This window comes from Kogia breviceps, chromosome 5, assembly GCF_026419965.1.
Source record: "Kogia breviceps isolate mKogBre1 chromosome 5, mKogBre1 haplotype 1, whole genome shotgun sequence".
Taxonomy (NCBI): Eukaryota; Metazoa; Chordata; class Mammalia; order Artiodactyla; family Physeteridae; genus Kogia; species Kogia breviceps.
Window position 1 is genome coordinate 110,326,554 of NC_081314.1, and position 22,411 is coordinate 110,348,964.

Genomic DNA, 22,411 nt, shown 5'->3' on the forward strand with positions numbered 1-22,411 from the left:
CAGAGCACAGGCTCTAGGTGCACAGGCTTCAGGAGTTGTGGCACGTGGGCTCAGTCAGTAGTTGTGGCTCGCAGACTCTAGGGCGCCGGCCCAGTAGTTGTGGCGCACGGGCCTAGTTGCTCCGCGGCATGTGGGATCTTCCCAGACCAGGGCTCGAACCCGTGTCCCCTGAGTTGGCAGGCGGATTAACCACTGCGCCACTAGGGAAGTCCTCAACTAAAAGTTTTGCACTTAAGAGCCACAGGGGCCTTTGAATTTTATTATTGCATTTAGGAATAAATCTTAGAAGTGACACCTTTGAAGTTAACATTTAGGGCATAGAGCCCAAAGAAGTGTTTCAAAATAAATTTGTAGAAATATTAATTTATGTTCTTTTTATTCTTCCCAGACATTCGCTTTTTTGATGTTTAGCTTCAGAAAACATGCTTTATTGATTCTTGAGCCCCACACTGCTATTTCTGTAAGCTGTAAAAGTGCAAGGAAGAGGTCTGGCTTGTTTGCTGTTGTTTTTCCAGTGCCTGGGAAAGCCTATGCTCACAATGGGCATGTAGTCTTTGTTAAATGAACAAAGGGGTGCTCTTAACAATGGCTACAAACTTGAAGGGAGTCTAATTTAATAACATAACTTATTTTTGAAATCTCACAACCTAGAAAATCATCTGGGTTCCTATCAGAAAAGATGATCATTTTTTATGTAATTGGTTAGAATATGATTTATTATTAATAAAAAAGTTTACTATATTGAGCTTTTCAATTCAGAGAGTTGTACCTTGAGGGACATATTTATTTAATTTATAAGAATGTGCACTGTACAGCACAAGGAATATAGCCACTATTTTATAATAACTTTAAATGGAGTATAATCTGTAAAAATATTGCATCGCTATGTTGTACACCTGAAATTAACATATTGTAAATCAACTATACTTCAATTTAAAAGAAGAATGCACTTCTTTAAAACCTGTAGGCAGAAGTAGACTGTAATGTGATAGCACTATCAAATAATGACTTTGTTTTGCATTTTGAATGTCAATCTGCTGGCAATGTTTAACTTATTTTATGTCACAAAAACGGGAACAATTAGACTAAATTTTTAAATTTAGAATGCTTACTAAATACACTATAGTGTCTTGTCTCTTGCTTTTTGTAATATTAATGAAGACCAAGCATTATACAGGTCATAATCTATGTAGATTATGTTTGTCTGTGCACACATAATCAGCATTAATTGGATGGCTAGAAACTTTGATATATCATGAACAACAAAAAAAATTAGTTTTCATGGGATTGACATATATACACTGATATGTATAGATAACTGAGAACCTGCTGTATAGCACAGGGGACTCTACTTCATGTCGCTGTATGGTAGACACTAACACAACATTGTAAAACAACTATACCCCAATAATAATAATTAAAAAAAATTAGTTTTCAGTGGCCTGATCATCCATGCTTAAGCACACATCTAGCACCCAGGAGGTGTTAAATAATATATATTTAACTATATATTTAATATACTATATATATATATTTACTATATATATAAAAAGGCTTTTCTTATTTGAGAGTAAATTCCAAATTATTCAGCTATGTGGATTTATAAGTACTTTCTCTTGATAATTCACCTGCTTAAAGCATATATTAGTTGGGGGAGTGATTCTTTAGTTTGCAAAAGGCAGGGCAAAATGTACATACATATATACACACCTAAAAATACATATATGCATGCCTTTGAAACTTGCAAATAGAAGCAAATGTAATGCAATATAAATCTAGAATAGTTTTTGCATTTAAAATCCAGACTTTTTGCACTTAAAATATGAAACTGCTGGGAATGTTTAATCTGACATTATATAGCAAAAACAAGCATGTATACATGCTTAGTCATTATTACAGATGTATGTTTAGATATTATCAGACATTTTAAAGGTCATTCTTTGCAACTTTAGATACAATTAGCATTGGAAACCAATTTTTCTCCCTAAAAATATTTTGAATCAATACTTAATATTGAAATAGCAATTCCTTAGTTATTTAGCTATTCATTGGTTGTAAATGCATTGGTATTTGCTATTAACTCATTTGTATAAATGAGTTTTGAGACTACATTTTCTAACTATATTGAGACAGAATTTTAACAGATACTGGCCTTTTTAAGAAATAGAAAATGGTTTATGTTTAGAATCCTAAACTGCAATTAAACAAATGACAAATGTGATTTGCTGTGCAGTATCTATGTGTTCATACATTTGGGAATAAATGTCAAAAGCTGACTTAAGCCACACAGCCTCTCCATCTCATGTTTTTGTGAGCTCTTCTGTGGTAAATCTTCAGGAATTCAGTAGCGTTCCACTAACATGGAAAGATCTGTTTGTCACTTACCTGTTGGTATACTCAATTTTACCCTGTAGAGGTGGTTGAGAAACTCATTCATGTAATTTACCTTTCCATATCGAAGTATTTATTTAGTTAAAGGAAACATTTTCAGTGTTTGGGGACAGAGGTGTGTGTGTGTGTGTGTGTGTGTGTGTGTGTGTGTGTGTGTGTGTGTGTGTGTGTGTGTGTGTGTGTGTGTGTGTGTGTGTGTGTACGTTTGTATGTGCCTGCGCACGTGTGTGTGCGTGTAGTGCGTTTTCAGGTTCTTAGGAGGATAGCTTGTGGGAGAGGAAGAAGTGTGTGTGCTGTTCCAATAGCAGGGTACCTCAAATCAGACTTCAGGATCCTCAGGCTTCAATCCAATTGACTCTTGAAGGAACTAAGTTACAGGAATGGTCTTAAATACCTTTATGGGACTCAGCTTCTACAGAAAGGAAATTGGAAAGTTGATCTATTTTTTTGTAGCTGCAAAACCCTATTCATGTAGAGTAATGGCATCAAAGGAGAAAGTCTTCACTGGTCTCTTTTCAGATCTGCACATACACTGTTTTAACATGGGAGTGTCTGAAATTGGGGTACATGTTTAAATTGGATCCACTGGGATCAGGCTAGAAGTGTCACTACTGGGCTAGTAAGGAATGCACATGTGGCCAAGGGGCAAGGGCAGGCTTCTCCCTAAAGGCATTCATTACAAAGAATAAAATACACATCACTGTGCGGGTCAAATAACATAAAGCTCACAGGCTACTAGATTCCCCACTCTGGTCTACAAGGTCACTATCTTTTAAAATTTTTTTTAAATTTATTTTATTGAAGTATAGTTGATTTTCAATATTGTGTTAATTTCCTGAGCCCATTTCCACTATCCCTGCCATGACCAGGTGCTCCTCTCAGAGCACAGAGTACAGTCTGTGCAAGATGAGTATTGACATTTTTGTACCACATTCTACTTCTCTGAGACTCAGCAATCTCCTCCATCCATGACTTTTACATCCAGAAATAGAATATGACATTGGGCTGCATCCCTTTCTATACTCCTCTGCTCTCTTTCTACTGGCAAACTTTTGTTTGACTACAGCTGTTAAAAAATCCTTTTGCCCAAAGTAGGAAATGAGGGAAATCAAGTTTAAAAAAAAATCAGTATTTTCATTAAACTCAGTATGTAAGAATCCTTGTTTCCTAATCTTAAGGGTCTAAAAGGAAATATTATTTTTAGCAAAGGATAGTGTAACATTACAAATTTATAGTGACTGTTGCTGAAAACTGCCACTAGAGCATTTTATAAATGTAGCCAAATCAGAATGACTCTACTTTTTCCTTTGGATCCCAAAGTCTTCTGTGGCATTCATTTTTGATTGAAATTAAAAAAAAAATAAGCTCTAACACCTATCTGTTGAAAAATGGTTGTCCCCTGGAAGTTCTAGGAAAGAAATTATCAGATTAATTTCATGTAAAACACCAATTCTTAGACTTACTCCATTCACAAACATCAGTCTTGTATCAGCTGCTAATTCTTAAAAAGATAATTATTGTTAAAATGTAAGTAGCAGAGTTATCTAATTTTTCCTTCCAAGAAGGTAATAAAAATCAGTCTTTTGAAAAATTACCACATATGCATAAAACTTTTAACTTTAGCAGAAACCAAAAATAGAGTTAAAGAGATAAGGGGAAAAAAAACATAACAGCAATAAACCTTTATTGGGATTTTTTTAAACAAAATAATTTTAAAAACAAAACCCCCCACATGTAAACAAGAAAGTAAACAAGAAAGTTAGTTATTAGCATTATTATGTACATCCAAGAATCAAAACAAGTTCTGGGTTAACATTCCATAATCCAGTAAAATGTTTTGACCCATCAATGTTCAGGGTAACTGCATTTAATATTATCAATAACAGAATCTTATCTTTGAACATTATAAAATGGTTTATGGATTATAAACTGTAAAGTTTAGGTTTTCGTTTTTCCCACCAATCCATATGCCACATGTCTACTAGTCCTAAAATGTATTGATGCTGTCCATATTAGTCCAAAAAATCCATTATCCCAAATTAACCAGGTTACAGCCATCTGATCTCCTCCAGAAAAGTTTTTATGGTGGGATGTGCTAAAACCCATATATGACAACATCATTTTTCAAAGCTAACCTAATTCTAAATTCTAACTAATCTGCCACTTTTTCACTTATTCTCACTTTCTATACTCACATTAAATACCATAGCAACTTTACCTTAAAAAATGCAGCTAATACATTAATACACATTCAGGCAGTAATTTCTGACAAGGTTGTAGTTTATTTACCAAGAAAAAAATGCTAGTTTTTAAAATTTAGGTTGAGTACTGTCATAGTAGTGTTATTTAACTGAGAATGATGGCTTCAATTTAGAGGGTTCAGTGTATACATTAATACAGTTCAAAACTAAAGAGATTAAATTATAACTCATATGGAGAAAATCTCAGTTCTTGGAAGAAAGATCAAAATATATTGTTTTATTACTATAAAATGTTATTAATTCAGTGTCTCTTTTTGCTAATTATATTTAATTCACTTTTATAAGCTTTACAAAAAAGAGCCTGGATAATTTTTGTAAAAGGCTTCAATTTGAGTTTAAAATGTAATTCTTTTCTGTCAGTTAAAATGATTTAAAGATGTGCACAGTATGTTTGTGCTATTTAAGGCAGTGGCCAAGCACATTTTGAAAGGTAAGAAACTTACCAACTAGAATGTTCTTCCAAAGGAAAAAAAAAAGAAAAGAAAAACTCATAACAGTTTTTGTTTAAGACAGATGTTTAAATAGCACTCTTCTTTTAAGTAATTTAAAAATAATTTGGCAGCTGAACTGCCTATGGTCATAACACATATTGCTTACAAAGGACAAGTTAACAGATAGAGAATTAATGATATACTTTTAATATTTTTACAGGTCTCTTTAAGCTGGTGCCTAGTGGCTTTAACAAGATTTGTATTCAGTGAAAAAGATTTAGAACATAAACTACACTAAGTAATGAATATAATTTCTCTATGCCATGCAGAAGTCAACATTTTACACATCATCACTCCTAAACAGTTTTAATTAAAATCCAAACTGTTCCCATTTTTGTATCATTGTCATTCTTTGGCAAAAGATTCAAAACAGCCATGGGTTAGGAAACAACTGTTTACTCATGGTCTTCGTTTTTGCAAAATAAATGTGTTTTGTAAAAGGAATCTGCACTGTGCCTGGTTTATACTAAATAATTATAATAGGCAAAATATAATGGCTTTTTTGATTAATCTACGCCTAAAGCTTTGAGTTGCCGTTCAATCTCTTCATCAGAGATTGTAGCCTTTGAAGTAGAGGCAGATGGTAAGCTTCGGGCTGCTGATGGAGCTTTGGCCATCTATATTAAAGAGAGAAAAAGAGAAAAAATGTGTATTATCAAACTTTTGGGATAGGATATAAAGGATGTGCTGCAAACAAGTGTAATTTACTTTTCAAACAAATATTAAAAACATACAACCTAACATAAAGGAAGACTTAAAACAATTAAGTGACACAAATGGTAGAGAAAATATTTCCAACTGAGAGAATATGACATTCATACCTTTCCAGAGATTTCAATTCCAATTTCATCAAGAACTTGATTCACAATATCTTGGCTTTCTTCTTCATCATCAGAGCCATCAAAGATGTCATCAAGTGTGTCATTGACTTGAGAGGAGGGGAGGAAACAAAGCAGTTACTTTCAAACAGATTTCAGGTTAGGTTTATATTTTTAGAAAAAGGCCCAACTATGTAATTTACACAGTACAAATAAACTTTTTGAATAGATGGAGAAAAGTAAAGATCTTATAGGTAGTTTACACTTAAGTAGAACAGAGAAAAATTAATAAACAGTTTCTGATAAATGGAAAGGTAAATGATTATAAAGCTTCAAAGGGAAGAAGAGTATATCCACCTGGGGGGAAGTAATATGAGATGGTCCTTGAAGGACACATAGGATTTAACCAAACGGAGATAGCGTAGTGTGAGCAAAGACACGGTGGAAGGCAATAGGGAATATATATAAGAAACAGTAAGTTCCCCTGTTTGGTTATTTAAGATGTATAAATGGAAAATGGTTGAGAAGGAAAGAATTAAAGCAACTGGCCTGTGATCATTACTATCATGATCACTGGAATGCCCCCAGAGAAAGGAAGACAGGTAACCTAGTCTGATCTCTCTGTAAGCACGCTGCTAACTGGGCTCCTGCTAGACAGACTAATATTTGCTAGCAAGAGAGTCCTTGTTTATGGAATGCTCCTAGCAGGCTGTTTTTGCTTTGGTATTGCTATAGCTACTATCTATGGGTTTATATCCATGACTCCCTAGAAAATAACACATAAGGTAGGTGACCATCTGAGGTATAAATTTAATATATTTCCTAAAATGCTCTCTTCAACATGAGATGATAAGCAAACCTATTGGACACATGATCTCTTATGCTAGGTCAAAGAGCTTATGTCTGATATGGAAAGAAAAGACTTGGAGAGTCATTTGGGATGTCCACCACTCTCCTTGTTTTGCATGTGCATCTTAATAGCTTGTATCCTTGACACTGCTACTAAAGCTTGATATTGGTTAAGATCTCTGATTTGTATGAGCATGGTTTGATAATTTAATTTTTTGTGTTAGTTTAACAGTATAAAGTCAATTGGAAAAAGCTAAAGAGCTTAAGGCCAAAAAAGGGGAATATCATCTCCGAAGAAGTAAAGTGAATGTTAAGATTTTAATTACAATTTCAATTCTTCCACTTAGTACCTGTGCAACTTTGGGGGAAGTCACTTTACCTCTCTGGGCCTCAATATTCGCACTGACAAAATAAAGGGGCTTGACCTGAAAATTGTTTGATTTATAATGCAGGATTTTATTTTGTAGTCAGAAAGAAGCCACTGCGGGAATATGATCAGCACACTCAGAGGTAAGCTTCTAGAAAAATAATTTAGCAGTGATACTCAGATTGTAGTGAAGTAACACGGGAGGTGGAGATTCCAGGTCAGAGTTTATAAGGACCTGAATGAAAAACTACTTGCAGAAAAAATGAAAGAAAAGGATGGAGAAGAAACACCAGAATGCTGTAATCAGGATGTAATAAAAATTTCCCAAAGATCTTGTTTCCAAAATCTAAATGCGAACAAGCATTGAAGCAACACTGTACAATATAAATTCTAACTGGACAAAGGCATATCCATTTAAACCTTGAATTTATCTTTGGGTGAAAGTACTAATGTTAAAATACCTTACTGAAAAAACAAGTAACCACCAAGAACTACTATTCTTTCAGACTCACTTTCAAATTACTAAAACACAAACAAGAACTGTGACAGATACAAGTTTTAAGTACAAGCTTATTGATTCTCTTCATTATAGCTTAATGGAATAATTAATCCCTCTGTTAAGATCTGCTCACACCTGTACCATCACTGGAATCCACATAAACATATTAGATACCGTGATCATTATATAAACGACAATTCTCTCAGTCATTAAAAATTCACTAATGATGTCTTCGAAAAATTATATTTTTAAAAGTAAAGGTTCAAAGTAAAAACTAAAGTAAACAATTTTTGGAACTATCAAAGATACATGTACAGTATCATTAAACCTTGTAAGGAAAATAGATACTCTGAAATAGAATACTAGAACAAAGGTAAATTCAGTAATCCTAGTAATTTAATTAGATACTATTTTATGCAAAAAATGCCGTTAAATTAAAATGCTAGCAGATAAGCAGAACTAAACTGGTATATCCCGACATAGTTGTAAAACAATTAGAAAATATCTTTGTGAAATAATGATGCCAGCTTTGACATATCATACAAATAATGATTCAATGTTGACCAGGGTGTTGTGAAGGGTCACTCATTTATTATCGGTGAAGTAAAGATGGGTATAGTCCTTCTGGAAAAAGTCTGGCAGTATGAATCAAAAGCTTTATAAAAGTTAATACTCTAAGAACATTGAAGAAATTCAGACAAAGAAACATATTTATCAAAGGATTATCAAATACATTGAACATTTTAAAACAATCTTATTGACCAATGTAAGAATGATTCAATAAATTAGGGTATATTGATGTTACATAATATTAAAGCCATTAAAAAAATAGACTTCAGGGAAAATTCAAGGTAATGAGTACATGTTTATATTATACTACTGTTTTTTAAAGGCAGGTAAGATTCAAAATTGTCCATGTTAGATTATCTCACTTTATAAGATATGGAAAAATATAGGAAAGACATATACAATGTTAACACTAACTATATCTGGGTGGTGTGATGATAAATTGTTTTTATAGCTTTGTTCATTTTATTCCTCATATTTCCACCACAGCCTGTAGTTTATACTCAAAAAGAAGAAAATTAAATATTAAATTTAGACTCTGGAAAGGGAAAAAGAAAAAAGAATGAAAGAACTCCATTATCTCTACCTCCAATATAAATAGATTTTCTATAGCATGAAATATATACATTAAATTTATATATAGATATACATTAGATATTCTATAGTATGAAAAAATATAAATATATCTTCTATATATATTTATATATCTTCTACAGTATAAAAGAATCAACACAACTCTTAAACTATCTAACTTATACCGTTGGTTTTGGTCCTCTAATCAACAAAGTAAAACTGCTGAGGCCAATATGGCATAGAAATATGGCATCACATATTTTATATTTTTCCTTCAGTTAAATGTTAATAGAATTTTGAGCCTTATATAAAAATACAATGAAATTACAATATAGTCATCTATCTAGAAGGGAGCTGTATCATTTCTTTTCTCATCACTTGTGCCTTCATGGATGAGAATATGAGGTTGCTAGTAAATAAACTTGCTAATTCAAAGAGAAAAACCTGTAAATTTCATTACAAGTTATTAAACTTACTCATTTCTTCAGTCATTTCCATTTTCATGTTTTCCTTCTGGAAATTCTGCATTGTTTGTAATGTCTTTTGTGGGTCCATCTTCTTGTTAACTGCCTGCATTGTCTAAATATATGAAAAGATTCATGTTAGCTACATAATTATGAAAATTTTACTATGGAATAAGTCCAAAGGGAGCACATCAAAAAAAGGCAGGTTTCTTAAAGATATTCTACCATAATCAAACATAATAGTGTTAGTATTCTAGAAAAAAATGAAATGCTCATTTGGAAACCATCTGCTTAACATCTATATAATAAAGACAACTGCAAAAAACCTCATCTGAACAGTAGGCAAAAAATTATATAATAAAAAACACTGACAACATAAAATCCACTGCTACTCAAATGGGAAAACTACATTTGCCTATAATGTGGCAAGCAGGTAATGTCTAAATTTGAAAGAATTGTTTAATTTTTTCAAAAATTTTCAAAAGTTTTAATGTCTAAATTAAAGGATATACTAGCATACATATTTAACTTATTAATTCATTTTCAACCATGATTTCAAGAAATGTTCAAAACATTGAGTTTTGCAAAAATATGTGAAAAGAATTCTCTTATATTTTATATTCACAACTACTTTTATTAAAAGAAATTAATGCCACCTAGTAAGGCCAGAATATTTTATATATTATTATTATATATGTGTCTGTATATATATTATATGTGTGTATTATATGAAATATGTCAGTTTCAAAGATACAAAGCAAACACAGTCTTTTATGCATGCTGCAGCCGAAGTAATCTTTGCAAGTATGACACTATACACCCCACCCCCCACCAGCCCACACATACCTAACTCTCCAGTGGCTTTGCATTGCTTTTAGTATTAAAAGCCAAATTCCATAATTGACCTGTGATACCAAGCACCATTTGAACTCTGCTTAACAGGCCAGTCTCATTCTACACCACTGCCCTGTAGACACACTGATCTTACATTTCCTTAAATGTGCCATGTTTCCTCCTGCCACAGGACCTTTGCATATACTGTCCCTCACCTGGAATGCTCTCTTTTATTTGCTTTCACTATCAATACTTCAGATTTCAGTTTATATACAACTTCCTTAGGGAAGTAGTCCCTGACACCCTAGGTTAGAATAGATACTTCTGTTAAATCCTACTCACTATAGATAAAATTTTATTTATTGGTGTAAATTATATTACTTTACTCACAAATTACATTATTGCTACAAAAATATACTAAAAACAACAATGGTGCTGACAGTGATAATAGAGTAGCTAATGCCTATATATATTAGCTTTCTGTGTGCCAGGCACTGTTCTAAGCACTTTACATATAATATTTAAAGTTAATTGACATTTAAACCTAACAAGTCTTTATGTGCTAGATATTATCATTTCCCCTCCATTACAAATAGAGAATGAAGGTATAGGAAGGTGAAATAGCTTGTTAAGGTCACATAGCTACCAAGTGAGATCTGAACCCAAGGAATCTGACTCCAAAGCTTATGTTTTTAATCACTGCACTAAGCTACATCTCAAACGGGCTGCTTTTTAAATAGACTTTAAGCCCTTGCCTGGTTTTGCTTTTCATTTCATCTCCATCACTTATTATAATTCCTACTTAGGGGACCTAAACAAATATTTCCTGAATTAAAATATTTCTGAGAAATTTAAGTGAAAACCAATTCATACATTGCTATATGGCAGGACCACATTAGGTACCTTTTCCTCCTCTATCACTTGCAGAAAATTGCAAAATGAGTAGTCTTCCTCCTAAACATTATTGAAACGTTATCCAGTCCAGGTGTGTGATCTTCAGATATGACCTTTTCCTCAAATTAGACAGCTGTTTAGTTCTGTCAATTTGGTAAAACCAAAAAAGGGAAAAAAAGTTTTTGCCTTTAACTGTGTTTTTCACTGTAAAATGACTAAGATTCCTAGAGAGTAAAAACTAACAGAATGAAACTATGTTGAAACATTCTGTTTTTTTAAGGAACAAATGTGTCACTGTACATAAGATGGACACATTCTATTTTCATGCGTTCTGCAGTCTAAAAGGCAATTAAGCTTGATCCTCATTATTTCTGGATTCCTTAGTTTTTAACTTGCCTACTCACTAAAATATATTTGTAACAAGTCAACACTTGCAGTACTTTTGTGCTCATTTGTGGACATGCACAGAGCTGCAAAACATTTGAGTCACCCAACACACGTTTCCAGCTTAGTTCAAGCAAGGTGACACTCTGCCACCTTGACTCAGCACTAATACTGTAAATTAGTGTCTTCTTTGCGGTTTATTTCATGCCTTTGGTTGGCTGGGGGTTAAAATGTACTAAAGTGTGGTCTAGCGTGTCTAACTGCAAGAAGCCTGTGACATGCCTTGGATCAAATGTGGAAAAATTGGAAAAAATACAAATGTGGAAAAAATACATTTGTTAGATAAGCTTTTTTCAGGTATGACTTACAGTGCTACTGACCATGAGTTCAATTTTAATGATCAACTATGATAAGTAAGGTGCCTTTCAACAGAAACATATAAAACGAGGTTAGGTAGACTGGTTGACAAAAATTGTGATCAAAGGCTCACAGGAACCTAAGCCTGCATTTCCCCTAGGAGCAATGGTTTGATATTCTCTAATTCAGTATTCCTGACTTTATAGAACATAACTACTGCAAGTAATGGGAATCAACTGTTATGTACTATTTTCCTAATATAAACCTGTACTCTCTCTCCTCTGTGGCTTTTCTTCCTTTTGCTCTTCACATTCATATTCTTTCTTCCCTTTATTTAAAGCCCAGTGATATTTAAGACCTAGGTCTTCTGCAAAGTCTTTCAGATCAAGTATAATTGCCTTTTAAACTGCAGAACACGTGGAAACAGAATATGTCCATCTTATGTACAGTAAGTACTATTCAGGGATCTGTGAGTTTACTGAAACCTAGCATAGACTGATGTATAGTGAGTTTCCTTTTCAGACAAATCTTAACCTCCTCCCATCCCCAACTGAACTATATAAGATCTGTGAGAGCAGAGCCTTTGTCTTGAATTTCTGATTTCTTACAATTCTTAATATACATCAAAGAACTCATTACTTATTAAATGTCTGAAAGGCTCACAGTCCTTTAAGGTCTGTAGTAAAAACACTAATTTTTTTAATGTAAAGACTGTAAGTTAAACTTAAGTTTCTGATAAAAATTAACTGATAAATTCTTCTCACAATACTCATGTGTCCTTCTGACACATTCATGAAAATGAATCAAGAGAAAATTATTATTCAAATTATTATACCAAAACTTATGGCATAATGAAATAAGGTCAAAAATCTTAAAATGATGTTTTAAGTCAATTTTAAAAATTTAGAAGCTACATATAATCTTGGAACAGTGGAACTGCCCTGCAACAAAAAATTTTATATTAAAACAAATTAATAAAAAAATCTAGAAATATTTATCTGGATTATGTAGTATTACAACTCATTTTATTAAAAATTACAAAGATTCTGTACCACATATATATCAGAGGGTGCTTTAAATTTAATTTGAATCTAATCTGAATACTGACATTTAAATATCTCAGATAAAAACATAAAGCTATGGATATAAACGTTCCCACTTACTTTTGCTGTAGTAGACATTGCTCCTGCCATCTTCATCTGGGAATTCATCACTTTTGTTTGTGTGGACATAGATGTGACTTTTGAACTTACAGCAAAAGTTCTTGTTTTCTGTTTCCTTAGATGTACAAGCTGTTTGGCTAAAACTCTGCAAGCTTCTTTGTTACCAATCTTGGCCATTTTCTTAATTTCTAATTCCTAAGAGAGGAAATAAAAGAGGGAAACAAAATCATTAAGGGGGAGTCCTCAATGATTTAAGAAGAATATGAACATATACAATATACCATTTCACGCTGATTATGAAAAGAGAAAGAGGCTAGTATAAAGTCACAGAAATAGTAATTTGAGAGGGAAATGTATTCTACATGTTTACATGGAAAAGAGAGAACTAGTACCTTCATCCAGAAATACAAAACAAGTCTACAAACCAGTACTCACATAAAGCCAGAAGAGAATTTAAAAACTCAACCCAAAAGCAGGTTGGGAAAAAAAGAAAAAAAAAATCAAATGAAGAGTTGGTAGGAGATAGCAAAAAAGACCACAGTGGTATATTTAAAGCTAGTAATATAGACAATTATGTTAGGTGAAAAGGTCCATCTCCATCTCAAATAAAAGGCAGACTGTTATATTAGATAAGAACATAAAGGCAATTATATGCTATCTCAAGAAACCAACTTTAATTACCAAAACAAAACTAAATAAATCTAAGTAAAAGGACAGAAAAATATATTCTATATAAATACTTATTAAAATCTGGAAATTTGGAGTGGTTACATTAACCAGATCAAAAAAACTTAAGAAAAAGGAATATTACCAGAATAAAAAGGGGCATTTCATAATAATAAAGGAATTAATACATAAAGGTGTCAAAACAATCCTAAATGTGTACGCACCTAAAACAGTACTTCCAAATTTATGAAGCACAAATTGATAGAACTGAAGGGCGTAACAGACAAATACATAACTAGGATGAGGGGTATCAACAACTCCTTTCTTAAGTATATTGCTGTACTTGTTAGGAGAAGTGGACAGAAAATCTGTAATGATACAGAAGATTTACAAAAACACTATCACCAACTTCACCTAAGCAACATTTACGAAAAGCTCCATCGCCAACAGAATACTCACTCTTTTCAAGTGTACACTAAAAAAAAAATCAAAATATACCGTATTCTGTAACAGAAAACAAGGCTCTACAAACATAAAAGGATTGAAATCATATGAAGTATGATCTCTAACTACAGTAAAATTAAACTAGAAAGCAGTAAGAAAAATATGAAAGGAAAAAAAGAAGCAGATATCAAACAATGTGGTTTGAAATAAGTCATGGGTTGAAGAAAAAAATCAGAGGGGAAATGAGATAATATTTTAAATTAATAAAATAAAAATGCCCCATATCAAAACGTGTGAGCTACAGTTAAAAATAATTCTTAGAAATGTATAGCATTAGAGCTTACATTAAAAAAACGAATATCTCGTCAGCTTCAAAATAGAGAAAGTAGAAAGAAGAGCAAATAAAACAAAGTAAACAAAGGGAAGGAATTAATATAAACAAGAAAATAAATCTGTAAACTAGGAAAGAAAAAAATACAGAAAATTAATGAGATCAAAGGCTGGTTTTTTACAAGAAATTGATAAACCATTAGCCAGTCAGAAAAATAACGAGACAGACAGACAGAACACACAAACGATAAATATTGGGAATGTAAAGGGAGGCATCACTTTATATCCTAAAGATGTTAAAGAATAATAAAAAAAAATTATAAACACAATGTCATTACCTTTTAAAATTTAGTAGAAATGGACAAATTACTTGACAGATGCATACTACCAAATCTCATTCAGAAAGGTAGATAGCGTGATCCATTCTATATCTATTTTCTAAAAATTGAAAATTTTAGAATTTAAAAATCTATCCACAAAGATAGATTTTTGTGTAGCTTAAAATCTATCCACAAAGAAAACTTCACTCCCAATGGCTTTACTGATGAAGCCTATCAAACATTTAAGAAAGAAATACACAAACCCTTCCAGTAAATGAAACAGTAAGGAACACTTGCCAATTCATGCTTTAAGGTCAGCAGTACTCTGATGTCAAAACCACATAAAGACACTATACAAAAAGTTAACTACAAATTAACAGCTTTTATGAACAGAGATGCTAATATTCTTATGAAAATTTCAGCAAATTGAAATAAAAGTATTTTTAAAAAATTCATCATTACCAATGAAGTTTATCCCAGTAGCAAAAGCTTGATTCAGCTTTGGAATTCAACTTTGGAATTCATCAATGATGTAATTCGCTATACTAACAGACTAAAGAAGAAGAACTACATAATCATCATCTCAATAGATGCAAAAAAAAAAAAAAAAAAAAAAAAAAAAAGAACACTTGACAAAATTAATTCCCAATAAAAACTCTCAACAAACTAGATACAAAAGGAACTTCCTCAACCTGAGAAAGGGCCTCTACAAAAAGCCTACAGTTAATATCATACTTAATGATGAAAGACTGAATGTCTTCCCCTAAAAATCAGTAAAAAGAGGTTATAAACCACTTTTAACATTGGAATTTCTGGCCAGTGTAATAAGGTATAAAAAAAAAAAAGCATCAGGATTGAAAAGGAAGATGAAAAATTTTATTTACACAGATGACATGATTGTCTATGTAGAAACAGACAATAGAATAGAATAAAATAGAACAGAATCCACAAACAGGCTACTAGAATAAGTGAGTTTTGGAAAGTTATAGGATAAAAGATCAATATACAAAAAAATGAATGTATTTCTAAATACCAGTAACACAAAATCAGAAATCTGCTGAAAGAAGCACAGGATCAGTATAATTACAAGTAAAAATACTGCTGAGAAAAATTTTAATCTAAATAAATAGAGAGATATAGCATGTTCATGGGTTGAAAGATTAATATTGTTAAGATGTCAAATTGGTTCAATATAATCCCAATCAAAATCTGATCTTTTTTGTAGAAATTGACAAGTTTACTTTAAAGTTCATAGGGAAATACAAAGCACCTAAAATTAGCCAAAACAATTTTAGAAAGAAGCACAGAACTTAAGGGTTAATGCTATATAACTTTAAGACTTAATTATTAAGTGTTAGTAAAAACAGTGTGGTATTGGCTTAAAAATAGTTATATAGTAAAGCAATTATACTCTAATAAAGATGTTAAAAAAAAAAAAGAATAGTCATATAAGTCAATGGAATAGCATAGAGTCAAGAATGAGGTCCATGTGTATTTGATCAAATGATTTTCTGCAAAGATGACAAGATATTTGAATAGGGAAAGATGTCACCAACAAATGATGATGGAACAACTGAATATCCAAATGCAAAATGTGAACCTCTACCCTTACCTGACAACATAGTAAAATTTGATTCAGTAAGATTCACAGTCCTAAATGTAAGAACTGAAATTATAATACTTCTAGAAGAAAATCTCAGAGAAAATATTAGTGACTTAGGGTTAGGCAAAGATTTCTTAGATAGGACACTAAAAGTACTAAATCATAGAAGAAAAAAATATAAATTTCACTTGATCAAAATAAAAATCTTCTGTTCCTCAAAAGACACTCTTAAGGAAATAAAGGACCAAGCCAAGAACTGGAAAAAATAACTGCAAAACATATATTTAATAAAGCATTTGCACTCAGAATATATAAAGAACTCTCACAACTAAATAATTAGAAAACTTGATGAAAAGAATGGGTAAAATATTTCAATAGACACTTTGGCAAAGAAAATATGTAAATGGTGAACAGGCACATGAAAAGATGCTGAACATCATTAGTGATTAGGGAAATGCAATTTAAAATGACAATCTACTACACACCACTAGAATGGCTAAAATATAAAGACTGTAAACTCCAACTATTGGCTGGGATGTGAAACAATTTTACTCTCATATATAACTGGTGGGAACAGAAAATATTATAGTTATATATATATTCTCATATATAACTGGTGGGAACAACAACTTTGAAAAATTGTTTAGCATTCTTATACAGTCAAACATACATTTAACCTGTGATCTACCAAGCAATCCCACCCCTAGGGAACATATGTTCAAACAAAGACTTCAACTGAATGTTTATAACAACCTTTATCAAAATAGCCAAAACCTGGAAAAAACCCAAATGTCCACTGGCTGGTGAATGGGATAGACAAACTGTGAAATGTCCACACAATGAAATAACATTCATCAATAAAAAGGAGTTAGTATTCATACATGTAACAACACTGATTAATCTCAAAATAATTATGAATGAAAGAAGCCATATAAAAATGAATTCACTTTATGATTCCATCTATACAAAATTCTAGGAAATGTAAACTAATCTACAATGACAGATCAGTGTTGCCTAACTATGGAGGGAAACAGGGAAGGATGGGTAGAAGGGATTACAAAGGGAAAAAGGAAACTTTGGGGGATGATGGATATGTTCATTACCTTGACTGTAGTAATGGTTTCATGAGTTAATACATATGTCAAAATGTATCAAATTGTATGCTTTAAAAATGTACAGTCAACTGCATGTCAATTATACCTCAAACATGCTGGTTTAAAAAAATATTTTAAGCAATATACATTTAAAAGCATAACATGAAAATATAGAAAGATAGCCAATCTACTAAGAAAGTACATTTATTATCATAGACCCAATAACAGTTAAAATATCAAGTAAGACACCTATGAGTTAACATAATTATTTTCTTGTAACACTCTCTTGTTTTCTAGGACTATTTTATCTTTGCTGTTAACTGACAAGAAGGTGGCTGTTTGGAGCAATATTTCTTCCTAGGCATTCATGTCTCTCACAAACTGAAAAATATAATCAGCAGAATACACAATACACAGAATCCTGATAAAAGTCAGCAGAATGACACAGTAAACAAAGGTAAGCAGAAATTGCAGGAAGATGTTAAACGTCATTTCTTAGTAAAGTAAATCACTTACCACCTGTCGTGTCTTTTTCCTAGTTAGCTAATTATTCCAACACTGATTTCTAAATTTGTTTGAAAAGTTAAACTGAAATTTAATGTTTTACTTACCAGCTGTTTTTCTTGTTTCTCTAAAGCTGCTCGATCTCTGATTATAGCCCTCTGTGTACCTCGTAACTCTCGATTCTGTTCCTTTATTACATCTAAGAGAACACAAAAGAAACCTAAATGTATGAGCTGTAAAATCTTCTTCAATACCATTTAAAATATTGGACTCAGAAACCTCAATTAAAAAAAACCCTTAATTTACAAGATGTTAAATTTTTTTCTTTCTATTCGATATACTAAAAATCAAATGTTAAAACAAATTATAAATATTGATTATATAAAAAACTACAGAAGTGCAAATATGCTATAGTTTAGCCAAAAGTATACATAAATCACAGTAAAATACTCCCTTAGAGAACTGATTATTATATAATGTTTTATATGGCATATATATATATGAATACAAACGTGCACATGCATGCACGTGCACGTACACACACACACACACACACACACACACACACACACACACCTTTCTCATCTCTCCTTACTCCAGTATTACATGAAATTCCAAGAAGGAAGACAAGCAATGTGTTTATTAAATCTTTTTTTCTACACTAAGTCATCATAACAGAGTGAAGCAGCCGACCTTCCAATGAAGCAGACCTGGATTTGAATTGCACCTCTGCCACTTGATAATTATATGATGATACCTTGCAAAGTTAGTTAACACTCTAAACCTCAGGTTTCTTACAAAATTAGGATTGTTGTTAAGGAGTAAATAACATACACAATGCCCTGATATATTGTAAGTATCCAGTCATTGTTAATGTCTTTCTCATTTATTTCAATTCATCTGGATCCACCGGTCTCACCTTTTAAAGATTTTTTTTTTTTTTTGATGTGGACCATTTTTAAAGTTTTTATTGAATTTCTTACAATATTGCTTCTGTTTTATGTTTTGGTTTTTTGGCTGTGAGGCATATGAGATCTTAGCTCCCCAACCAGGGGTCGAACCCATATCCCCTGCATTGGAAGGCGAAGTCGTAACCACTGGACTGCCAGGGAAGTCCCAGTCTTACCTTTTGAAGAATTAAAGTATTAGTCTGAGACTGACAGACTATCATTTGGGTTAACTGTTACTAAACAGTGATTTCTTCAAAGGATCACAGATATGGATAGTAATGCTTGCCAAAACTGTTCCTTCATAGTCAGGAATCTTGCTAAGTGCTTTACATACAGTATACAGTATAATGTTCACAATAATGCCATGGAGTTGGTTTTTCTATTGTTTTATATATATGAGAAAACGAAGTGTTAGTAAGTTTAAATAATGTGCCCAAGGAATCCAAGTGTTGTCTCCTGAATCAGTGATCTTAATCATTTCACTAGAGTACCTTTTTATTAAAGAGGTAGATTTAAAACCACCACCACCCCAACAGAAATAGTCTCTTCATCAAATGGCACTGAGAAAACTAGATAGCCACATGACACACAAACACACACAAAGAAATTGGACCCCTACCTCACACCATATATAAAAATTAACTCATAAAAGATTAATGACCCAAATATAAGAGCTAAAATCATAAAACTCAGAAGAAAACACAGGAGTAAATCTACATGATTTGGGATTTGGCAACTGATTCTTTGATATGACACTAAAAGCACAAGCAACAAAATAAAAAATAGATAAACTGGACTTCGTGAAAATTAAAAACTGTGATTAAAGGACATTACCAAATGAAAAGACAGTGTAGAAAATGGGAGGAAATATATGTAAATTATATGAGTCTAGTATCCAGAATATATAAAAAGCTCTGACAACTCAAAAACAAAAGACAAACAGCTCAATAAATGAGTGAAGGCCTTGAATAGACACTTCTCCAAAGAAGATACACAAATGGCCAATAAACACTTGGAAAAGATGCAAAATATCATTAGTCATTAGGAAAACCAGATACCACTTCACATCTGCCAAAATCGCTATAATCAAAAAAAGGAAAATAAGTGTTGATTTGCCAGTAGGAATGTAAATTATTTCAGCCACTGTGGATAACAGTTTGGTGGTTCCTCAAAAAGTTAAACATAAAATTACCAAATCACCTCACAATTCCCCTCCTAGGTATTCACCCCAAAGAACTGAAACAAGTACCTAAACAAATACTCTACACAAATGCATCACTATTTACAATAGTCAAAAGGTGAAAACAACCCAAATATCCATGAACTGATGAATTGAAACAAACTGTGGTATATACATATAATGGAATATTGTTCAGTTATTTTAAAAAATGAAGTACTGATACATACTGCAACATGGATAAACCTCAAAAGCGTGCTAAGTGAAAGAAGCCAGTTACAAATGGTCTTTTATGATTACACTCATATGAAATATCCAGAATAGGTAAATCCACAAAGACAGAAAGAAGATTGATAGTTGCCAGGAGTTGGAGAGAGGGGGGACGAATGAGTCACTACTTCATGGATATAAGGTTTTATTTTAAAGTGATGAAAATGTTTTGGCTCTAGAGATGGTGGTTATACACCATTGTGAATGTACTAAATGCTACAGACCTGTTCACTCTAAAATGATTACTGTCATGTGACTTTCATCTCAATTAAAACAGCAGCAAAGCCAGCAACCGTTATCCTTTTTAGTGATGGAGCATCACAACTTATATTCCATATATTTCTGTTTTAATGAAACTTTACTCAGAATACAAATAACTAATTACACTGAGTAACAGGCACTATACTAAGTGCTTCACAACAACCCCCAAAGGTAGGTACTATTATCTCACTTGTTTCAGAGAGGGGAATTGATATTTGGTGAGGTAATATGCCCAAATGAGAAAAAGTGGTAGGATTCACATACAGCCATTCTGATTCCAAGGCCTCTGATTTTAAATAGCTGCTATTACACTGTGAAGCTTTTAGGAAAACAAAAAGTAAAGTTATCAGAGACATAATCCTTATAAATATAGATCCATATCAATAAAAATACTGTTAAAACAGAATGAAAAACATTTCATGTCATTATATAGAATATAACTAATGAACTACAATGACTTTCTGAATAAAAGTTAAAATAAGATGCCAGAGCTCCTATATCCTACATACAAGACATCTATTTCTCCTCCTTTACTTACTCTGTTTCTCAATGAAGTTATACTGGTGGACATCTCATGGTCAGGATTTACTAAGAACACATTCTATATGTTCCTTAAATATAAGAATATGAAACCATAAAATATGTATATAGGAGGTGAAAAGAGAGGGAGCTCTCTCCCTCCACCAACTTTCTTCTGGATGGGAAACATGTTTCATTTAAAAAAGAGGGAAGGAGATATTCTATAGACAAATATATTTGGGAAATGTTCAAGTTGGGAAAAAAAATGATTTCTTTGCTTCAAGGCTTCTAAGAACATTTAACATAAGAATATACATTGTCAATCTTTAAGGGGAGAATATGTGATAGATTGTTTCCCAAATTTATTAAGCCAAGGATCCCTTTTGAGAAATCTCTATTAAAATTTCTCAGATACAAATGTTTCATGGAGCATTGGTTGGGATCCTATTCTAAAATAACATGACTTATTAGTTTGCTAGGGCTATCATAACAAACACCACAGACTGAGTGCTTAAACAACAGAAATTTATTTTCTCCTAGTTCTGGAGGCTGCAAATCCAAGATTAAGGTGCTGGCAGGGTTGGTTTTTCCTGAGCCCTCTCTCCTTGGCATGCAGATGTCCACCTTCTTGCTGTGTCCTCCCGTGGCCTTTTATCTGTGTGTGCCCATCCCTGGTATCTCTTCCTCTTCTTATAGGGACACCGGTCCTATTGGATTAGGGTTCCACCCTCATGATCTCATTTAACCTTAATAATCCCCCTAAAGATCCTATCTCCAAATACAGTCACATTAGGAGTTGGGGCTTCAACATACCAATTTTAAGGGGACATAATTAGGTCCACAACACATATTTTTCCTCTGACATCTACATATTCATACTAAACAAAATAACAAAGAAAGCTCTAATTTCCCCTTTCAAAACAATCATCAGCCTTTTCATCCTCAACATTTAAACCGTCCAAATTTTTATCTTTTGGTCTTAGTTCCCTATTTTGCCCAAGGCAATAATAGATTGGTATGAAAACATTCACCACTTATCCTACTGTTTCAATAGAAAATATGCCCTAAATTTAAAACTATGAAAATGAACTTTTACAGTACAGTCCCTTTGTATACTAAAAACTCCCTGAACTCAACTAGGTAAGATGAAATATTAAAATAATGATGACAGTCTCCTAAAGTTACAAAAGTACTGGGCTGAAAGAGAAGTCACTGTATTGATAAGTTGAACTGTGACCAGGTAATTGACACAGTGCAAAGCACTGTGAAAACACTACTGAAAGCCTTGACTGCTAAGATCTAGAATGTTATCCACATACATTTTTTTCATTACTTGGATAGCATAATGAAAAATACATTAT

At 32.5% G+C, this 22,411-nt stretch overlaps 1 protein-coding gene across 1 annotated transcript in view; it reads right to left on the bottom strand.

Annotated features, from left to right (window-relative positions):
- Positions 1-4,058: 4,058 nt before the first annotated feature.
- CHMP2B (charged multivesicular body protein 2B) overlaps positions 4,059-22,411 on the bottom strand; it is a 29,863-nt gene continuing 11,510 nt past the window's right edge. The window contains exons 2-6 of the mRNA XM_059064773.2: positions 17,981-18,072; positions 12,913-13,107; positions 9,293-9,395; positions 5,965-6,071; positions 4,059-5,760 (exon numbers count right to left, since the gene is read on the bottom strand). Of these exons, the coding sequence (XP_058920756.1) occupies positions 5,650-5,760; positions 5,965-6,071; positions 9,293-9,395; positions 12,913-13,107; positions 17,981-18,072 (608 nt within the window). The 3' untranslated portion in view covers positions 4,059-5,649. The remainder of the gene's footprint in view (positions 5,761-5,964; positions 6,072-9,292; positions 9,396-12,912; positions 13,108-17,980; positions 18,073-22,411) is intronic.